Below are 9,221 nucleotides of genomic sequence, written 5' to 3'. Positions count from 1 at the left end.
ATTCATTCGGAAGATGCGTTGATCAATATATCCACAGAAAAGGTCAATCAATTCCGAAATTGAACGCAAGAAATTGGGCATATTACTTCCCTATGCAAGCATCAGATTTCTACGATGATCAACAACCAAAATGGTATGAAACCATTAGAAGGACATCAAGTTCCTTGTTAGATTATGGATATGCAGTACTTAATTCATCATTGGGTTCTTTGAATTCGAGATGTAAACTTTGTACTTTTTATATTTTTCCACTCACTTATGTATTCGATCGGATTGTAAACAAATTTTCATTTTAATGAAAAGCAGAGGCAACCGCCTTTTTTCCATCAAAAAAAAAAGTAGAAAATACAATTTAGTCCTAGAAATAATATATTAGAGAGAGCCTAATCCAGTTGACTCAGTCATGTGTCAGTTTGGTCCTTTTTGAAAAAATATATTACTATTTGGTCCTAAAAATTATGGTTTGATCCTAGGGTGACGTCATGGATGATGTAATTGTCATCTAGTAGTGACAGAAATACCCTTTTGGGACCATTACATCATCCATGGCGTCACCTTAAGGATATATTCTCAATTATTAGGAGAGATAAAATCATTTTCAGATTTACTTTCTCTCACCTCCATATTTTCAGATCTAGTTTCTCTCTCTCTCTCTCTCTCTCTCTCTCTCTCTCTCTCTCTCTCTTTTTTCTCTTCTTCTTCTGCTGCTCCATAAAAGATGAAGATTTGTCTGAGTTCTAGGGTTTTGATTTTGCAGAGATGATGAAGACGATTTGCAAAGATGATAAAGATGATGAACAAGATTTTTTGCGACGATTTGCGTCGAAGATTTTTGTTTTCTCTATGTTTTGATGTTGTCGCGGTTGAAGATGATAATGAACACGATGGAGATGATGAAGACGACGATAGATTTATGTGTTAAAGATGACGGTGACGATGATTTTTAATTTTCATGTTGATGATCTTGATTTTTGACATTGAAGATCTTGTTTTTGATGTTTGTGGCTCGTGTTAAAGATGAAGATCTGCTGCTGTTGAAGACGATGATGTTTTGCTGCTGCTATTGAAGACGATGAAGATGATGAAGATGTTGCAGTTCATTCCATAAAAGAACTCTGTTTTTTGAAGTTTTTATATGGAGTTTATTTCTGGAATGAACTCTGGTTTTTTAGGTTTTTATATGGAGTTCATTTCTGGAATGAAGTCTGTTTTTTTTAGGTTTTTATATGGAGTTCATTTCTGAAATGAAATCTGGTTTATATAGGTGATTTTTGAAAAAATAAGTAGAAATTAACAGGAGTTCATTTTAAAGATTGAACTGCTACAAAAAAATAAGTAGAAACTAACACGGGAGGGTACATTTGTCCCAAAAAAAAAAAAAGTGTATCACTTCCGGTTCCATAATAATCAAGCGGAAGCTGCGGAACGACAGTTACGACACCCATTCAAACTCGTGTCATTCCCTTCACATCAGTTTTTATCACACATCATCAAAAAATTTGTGGATAATTCAATTTCGGCACAGAGGTTCATCCTACAGAGAATTGTTGAAATTCTTAGCATCTTCCATATAAAAGAAATAAAGAAGCACAATGTCGGTCTCCTCATTCCTTTTTAAAGCTTATTCCGCACATAGAAGATCTTCATCTCTGAAACACCATATCAGATGCCTGAGCAATGTTCCAGAAAACACCGTGTACGGTGGTCCAAAATCGCAATACCCTAACCAACGTGTAACTCTAACTAACCTGAAACAGAAACATAAAAAAGGAGAACCCATAACGATGGTAACAGCTTATGATTACCCATCAGCAGTTCACCTTGATAAAGCAGGAATTGATATATGTCTTGTTGGTGATTCAGCTTCAATGGTTGTTCATGGTCATGATACAACTCTTCCTATTACTCTTGAAGAAATGCTTGTTCATTGTCGTTCTGTTGCTCGTGGTGCCAAAAAACCATTACTTATTGGTGATCTACCATTTGGTACTTATGAATCAAGCTCCAATCAGGTACATTTTTAAGACTCTAAAAACTAGGTTGAACCACAAAACTTCATTTTTTTGTTACCTTTACTGTAAATCTGTTCCAATCGACCATATCTAATCAGGTAAAACAAACACTAAAAATACAGAATTTGGAAAATAAAAAGTTCAATCTGGTGAATTTGAATAAACTTAGAGAGAAAGACGTAGGGTCTGATTGATACTTAATTGATGGAATTCAGGGAATTTCAATTATGAGCAGGCAATTGACACAGCAGTTAGAGTTCTCAAAGAAGGTGCAATGGATGCAATTAAATTGGAAGGAGGCGCTCCTTCTAGAATTACAGCAGCTAAAGCCATTGTTGAAGCTGGAATTGCAGTTATGGGTCATGTTGGATTGACTCCTCAAGCTATCAGTGTTCTTGGAGGATTTAGGCCTCAAGGAAAGAATGTTGCCAGTGCTTTAAAGGTCTCTTTTGCTTAAAGTTAAAGTTAAATTATCCTGATTGTATATTTTACTAATGATAATTGTTGTGCAACCTCTGTTGCTGGATAGGATTCAATGTGATAGTAAGATGGGGTTAATTTGGCTCAAATTTTCCAATTGTAGGTTGTCCAAACTGCAATGGCTTTGCAGGAGGCTGGATGCTTCTCTGTGGTGCTTGAATGTGTGCCCGCACCTGTTGCTGCAGCTGCCACCGCTGCCCTTCGAATTCCTACAATCGGTATCGGAGCTGGTCCTTTCTGTAGTGGCCAGGTTTGCTCATATCATTCTTTATAAAGGGTTTAATTACTTTGAGACCTGTATCATTTGAAAGGAATATTATGTCTGAGATACTGTTAGATATTCATTTTAGTATTCATTTTTACCCAAATTCAGTGGTTCTATTCTAGTTATTAGTCGAGCCATATTTAATTTTTTTAAACCTAAAATTGTTCTTTATTTCTCTTCTCTTGGCAAGTTGTGGCTAGAATAATATGAGCGGACCTCTTAAGATAATTTAGATCCTGCTTCTCCGTATCGTCAAAACTATTCCACTAGGTGAAAATAGACAAATCATAAGGAGAAGAAGCTTGTTCTACATAAAATGCTTCAAAACTTAAATTTATCGACTATTAAAGTTTTGGGGGTACGTAGTAATGGTGGACATTGCAATGCATAAGTACAACTATACCACACTACTCTTGTCTCCACTCTTGACTAACTAGACTATAGAAACTGTTATTTTTCAAAGTTTTCAGGATCAAGAATCAAGGAATCTTTTGGTTTCAATGAAGAGTGATAAGGATCTTTAAGAAATACCTGTACTTGTATGGTAAATCTGACATCTTCTAGTACATGGACCTTTGGGAAAATAATTTTGATCATCAAGAAATCTGAATGTGTACTTTAGGCTAGATTAAACTGGCTGAAGCTAAGGTTTTTCAGATGTCCACAAACACTCTCACATGAACAACTAAAGGATTTTGTTACAAGAAAAGCTTAGTATGCTTAAATTGAAGGTTAGTTAGGTGTTCCGGATGTTCGATAGTTCCTAATGTTTGACCATGGTGAAAGATTTCATTTCTAAATAGGTGCATGTTAAATTATCATCAAAGTTGGACGGTATGCATGTAAACCCTACAGGACTATATGATTCATATGGCTTCGATATGGGTTTAATATGTTGTAGGGGGAGGTCATAAGCATCTATACCGTAAAATAGATTTTCGACGGAATGAAAAAGACATATCTGGTAGAATCGTAACCATAGAATACGACCCCAACCGAAATGTGTTCCAACTTGGTGTGCCCTGACAACTTTACAAGATTCATGAGAAAGTGAAGTATAGATGAACAAGGAGCACACTGGGAAAAACTTAGTTTATGAAGTAGATAGATAGATGTTGCATTTTGTAAATGAGGATAGTTGCATCTATCAATCTCTTAACAATTCTAGTGTGTTATAGTTGTTAATGATTAATTTCTGCAGTAGTTGATCATTCTCTACTCTCCAGCTAAAAACTGCTTGGCTTGTTATTTGTCATATATCTTTCGATTGGTATTCTATTTTTGCATGTTGTGTATGTATCTGTATAAATTTGCTAAGTTGAATACAGAGAGCTGTTTCTACTTTCTTTTATGGTCTAGAGTAGTATTAGAGAAGGTGATTCTCTTTTGAATCTTAGGAGAGGTGAACTTCTGAATGTTTAGTTGTTTTACTGACTCATTTTTTCTCTAATCTAAAGAAACCCATAGAAATGATTCTTAGACCCTAAAGATTGTCTCAAGGCAAGCCTTTCATAGAAAAAGACTATATGTTTTTGCTCTAGATAATCGCGATTTATCTCGACTGATGCTGATGCAGGTTCTAGTTTACCACGATCTGTTGGGTATGCTGCAACACCCTCATCATGCCAAGGTTGTTACAGAAGTTTCCTTTTCCTCTCTCGTTTTCGCTAATTTTTGGTTGACGAAATGTTTAGTAATTACAAATGGTCTCACTATTTTTGCAGGTTACTCCAAAATTCTGTAAGCAGTATGCACGAGTTGGCGACGTTATAAACCAGGCACTTTTACAATACAAGGAAGAGGTGACGGAAAGATCTTTCCCAGGTCCTACTCACACACCATATAAAATGAGTAATTCAGATGTTAATGGTTTCTTAAGTGAATTAGAGAAGATGGGTTTGGGCAGTGCAGCTTCATCTGCAGCAGTGGCAGCTGAGAAGGCTGAAGCAGTTAATGGGTCTTCCTAATTGTTACAGTGTCCATCCTCTTTTTTTTTTTTTTGAACGATTTTTTGGGCACTACTCAAAAATGGAGGGGACTACTCTTCATTTTTTTTGGATGGATATTTGAAGTAATTTTGAGTCACCCCTTATGTATTTTTTTTAATACCAAATTTGCCCTTGATAATAAAATTAGTTAGTGTATTGATTAGTGAGTTAATTAATAATTAGTGAGATTAAACTAATAATTTGATTTTTTTTCAAAAGAAGAATTATTGAGAGGGAGAAGAAGAAGATGAAGATGATAATGAAGATGAGGGTGTTGGAAGAGCCACAACAAGAGTATGATGTTTTGGGTATTCAGATATACTTCAAATTTAGTTAATGGTGCTTGAATTGGCTAAAACATTCCTAAAAATGAACAATTTACAAATTGATTTGGGTTTGGTTAACAAAGTTCGGCTACGACATTTGAAGAACAGGTAGCCGAACTCATCTGCAAGTGTAGTTCGGCTACTATTTCTAAAAACATAGGTAGCCAAACTCAGCTTTAATGTAGTTTTTTCTTTCAGAGAAAAGTTCGGTTAGGAGAAAAAATTGCGACGTAACCGAACTAAAAGTTCGGCTGGGAAAATAAACTGAAAAAGTTTGCGACGTAACCGAACTCAATATATAGGTTTTCAGAGAAAAGTTCGGTTAGGAGAAAAAAATTGCGACGTAACCGAACTAAAAGTTCGGGTAGGAAAAAAAATTGCGACATAACCGAACTTTTCTCTGAATGAAAAACCTCCATTAAAGTCGAGTTCGGCTAGTTCGACAAAGTTTTTCAAATAATTCCTAGCCGAACTTCTCTCCGCAACTTCCATTTTCAACTCATTTTGATCATTAGTTCTCATTTTTTCAACCAAAAACGAATGACAATTAGTGGGTTTGTTATAATTTTGATTTTGATTTTGTTTTGTTAATAATTTAGATTAAGTTATATATGGAGGTGGCCGTGGTGGAGGTTCCAAGTGGTCGGTGGTGGTAGGTGGTGGTGCGCGGCGGTGGTGATGGGAGAAGGTGGTTATATATATGGTATATTAATTAAATGCCCTTAGATTTGGAACCCTTCAAAAATACCCCTATCACATTATAAATATACCCCTCCTCTTGTATATAAACTTTATCCATTTAGAATAAATAATTTTGGTAATATGTTTATTTAAAAAAATAATAATTTTCTATCTCGATCACTCCATCAACGCCTCAAATGACACCAATGGCAATTCACCACCACCGCCACCACTCCACAACCGCCACCACTACTTCACAACCATCACCAACATTCCACCATCACAACTCCACCACTCATCATCACCGCCGCCACTACCGCCACTGCCACCACGCCTCCAAATCCACCACCATTACCACCGAGTTGATAACAAAATTGAAAATTTAGAATCAAGTTAGGTCCAGATTTTTGTATCAACCACCGAAGTTGATCCAAATTTTTGTATCAACAACCGAAGTTGACACCAAATTTTGATGTCAACAACCAATGTTGATATCATATCTGTCGTCAACAATCCAAGTTGTTACCAAAATTGAAAACTCAGAAATTAGTAAGGTAGAGATTACATGTCAACAACCCAAGTTGACACCAAAATCTGGTGTCAACAACAAAAGTTGATCCCAAAATCTATTGTCAACAACAAAAGTTGATCCCAAAATCTAGTGGCACCACCACCTCCACCGCCGACATCACCACCACCAGCACCGGCATGTGAAATAACAAATAAAATGATTTTCATCTAAATTTTTATTAATATTGAAAAGTATTTATATGATTCAAAATTAAATGAATTGCATTTTAGAAGACGAGGGGTATAATTATCGACGGATAAGGGTATTTGTGAAATCCATGAAAAGAAGGGGTATTAATACAATTTCCACTTATATATATAGGTGGCGGTGATGAGAGGAGGTTGTTAAATATATATAGGTTAAGGGTAGGTTAGTCATTTCCACACTTTAGGACACCCCTTATAATTATAGGGTAGATATTTTATCACTTAGTAGCCCCCCACCATTTTTGAGTAGTGCCCAAAAAATCATTCTTTTTTTTATAGTAGTCTTTTGGACATCAAAATCCAGATCCTAGTTAGCGATTCGGGGTACCGGTAGTAGTTCGGGAAGGTATACTTACGGGAATTATACGGATTCGGATGGTCGGATTCGGTCAAAAATCCGGTCAACGGTTCGTTGTTCGGACAGTAGTTCCGAACGGCATACGTATGTGCACATTCGTTTTTATAAATGTGAGTTCGGCACTTAAAATTCGGCTTACATATATGATAAATGATAAGTAGTACGACCTTATTACGAGACTAATTTTATTTTTATATGATTTATAAGATGGAAAAAAAAACATTTTAGCGTGATTATTTAACAAGAAGTAAACAATTTAATCGCATAAATGTATTAAAAAACTAGTTTATAGACTTTCAAACAAAAATCAACACATAAACACTGGTTAAACAACTACCAATAGAAAATTTTAACTTAATATTTGTATTTAAATATAAAGTATATACAAAAATCAAACAAAGTTCTAGTTCAAAAATACCATTCGGATTCGGTCAGTTCGGATACGTTCGTGAATCATTCGTGAGGTCCATATGATCCGGGAACTAGGTTCGGAGTTCAAATAGCTCGTAAGTATCATTCGGATTCGGTCGGTTCGGGTACGTTCGCAAATCATTCGGGAATGATTCAGATAATTAATAACTAGGGTCCGGATATCGTTTAAGTTTCAGATAGGGTCCGGATATCGTTTTAGTTTCAGATCTCGACAAGAGACAGGCTTTTTTTTGTAGGAACACTATGAGCGAAGAATAGGGCTGCACATGAACCGTCCTGTCCCGTGGAACTGTACCAGAACCGAAGGAACCGTATCGGAACCGAGGTTAGATGGGACAGGTACAAGTACCAAAAACCGGAAGCGAGCCTAGAGTAGGTACAAGTCACGGTCCTAGGCTATTCACGTACCGTAGTACCGAGCAACAGGTAATAACATCTAATAATAGTTAGGGTTTTTGAAACCTAATTAGTTTTTATGTTCATTTCTATTTAGTTTTTGTTGATTTCTTTAGATTTGAAACTGATTGTAATTTTTTGATTTTTGAATTTAGGGTTTTATAATTTTTGGTGTGGTTCATAACTTCATTTGAACTTAGAACTTAGAATATTTTTTTGCTTTACTTTCTTTTTTATAATTTTACATACGCTATGGGTAAAGAACCGGTCCCGTCCCGTCCTGTACCGAGTTAAATAGGTACCGGTCCCGTCCCGTCCCATACTTTACAAGTACAGGTACAGGTACCGAGCTAGGCAAAGAACAATGCCGTCCCGTACCAGGTGCATCCCTAGCAAAGAATCCAGCTAGACTTAACTAGCAACTTGTTTGTTTGCAGCTGACTCGGCATCGGGATCTGAGTCAACCACTGACTAGCGCCGAGTCAGCAGTTAGATTGTTCGGTCTGCATTTTTTACAACCTCTGACTCGGCATCGGAGTCAGGGCTAACCCCTGACTCGGGTCCTATAGATTCAGGCACTTACATGCCCCTGAGTCGCTCACTAGTATCTCTGAGTCGCTGAAATTGGAAAAAATGCCCTCGACACTTTATAAAAAAAATTTATATTTCATTTCTCATTTTCTTTGTTTGTTTCGTCGAGAGCAGAGATGGAGATATGAAACCAAACCCTAGATCTAATCTCAACTGATATCTCCTTCATCTTTCTCAACAAATCCACTAATTTCCATCCATCATCACCCTCGTTTCATCTCTTTCAAATCATCTAAAAGCATCGTTTGGAATCAACATCATATTCAGGTATAATTCTTCATCCATATTCATTTTCATTTGGGTTTTATGTGATTTGGAACATGGGTTTTTATTCTTATTTTCTGGTCGAACATGGGTTCTTTCAATTTCATATGGGTTTTATTTGATTTAGAACATGGGTTTTTATTTGTATTTTCTGGTTGAATTAAGCATCATTCAGAAACCCCATCAGACGTTAATAACACACCAGGCTAATTTCTTACTATTAAACTGCATATCTCTATCCCTTCTCTCTACAAGATATATAGATTATATTAAATGATCTGTGATATATGTATATTATTGCATCCAACCACGTAGTTGGCAGTGCCTTCAACATCATGACTATAGTTTTACCTCATCTATGATCATTTTGAGCCTTATCGGTTATGCTTTTGCATTTTATTTTTATCCGATAGACTGTAGAAGCCATGAATGCTGTAAATTTTGGAGATGATCTCTTAAAACCTTGAAATAACTTGCAAGTGATTTCGAGTTAAGTTTTTTTTTTTTTTACTAGTCCGGATTCTCATGTAATGCTTTTTCGTATCTTGGCATGAACTGGTGTTTGTGGGTGAAAACCGTTTCTGCTGATTTCGGTAATTTCGTGTGAGTGTGGGTGAGAAACGAATCTAAACCCAAAACAATGTATTGCAA

General features: G+C 36.1%; 1 protein-coding gene across 1 annotated transcript; it reads left to right on the top strand.

Annotated features, from left to right (window-relative positions):
• The first annotated feature begins 1,450 nt into the window (after nucleotides 1-1,450).
• LOC113299226 (3-methyl-2-oxobutanoate hydroxymethyltransferase 1, mitochondrial-like) lies at nucleotides 1,451-4,917 on the top strand. The gene is made up of 5 exons (XM_026548213.1): nucleotides 1,451-2,012; nucleotides 2,248-2,454; nucleotides 2,596-2,742; nucleotides 4,334-4,387; nucleotides 4,482-4,917. The coding sequence occupies exons 1-5, from the start codon at nucleotides 1,593-1,595 to the stop codon at nucleotides 4,722-4,724; spliced, it is 1,071 nt and encodes a 356-aa protein (XP_026403998.1). The 5' UTR covers nucleotides 1,451-1,592; the 3' UTR covers nucleotides 4,725-4,917.
• Nucleotides 4,918-9,221: the final 4,304 nt, after the last annotated feature.

The sequence above is a fragment of the Papaver somniferum genome, chromosome 7, assembly GCF_003573695.1.
Source record: "Papaver somniferum cultivar HN1 chromosome 7, ASM357369v1, whole genome shotgun sequence".
Taxonomy (NCBI): Eukaryota; Viridiplantae; Streptophyta; class Magnoliopsida; order Ranunculales; family Papaveraceae; genus Papaver; species Papaver somniferum.
Note: the sequence above shows the minus strand (reverse complement) of the source record. Positions and strands in the feature narration are given on the sequence as shown.

Excerpts from the sequence above, each read along its gene's own strand:
- LOC113299226 (XM_026548213.1), top strand. The coding sequence starts at position 1,593 with ATGTCGGTCTCCTCATTCCTTTTTAAAGCTTATTCCGCACATAGAAGA. Across the intron at positions 2,455-2,595 it reads ATGTTGCCAGTGCTTTAAAG|GTTGTCCAAACTGCAATGGC; the intron begins GTCTCTTTTGCT and ends TTCCAATTGTAG. Across the intron at positions 2,743-4,333 it reads GTCCTTTCTGTAGTGGCCAG|GTTCTAGTTTACCACGATCT; the intron begins GTTTGCTCATAT and ends ATGCTGATGCAG.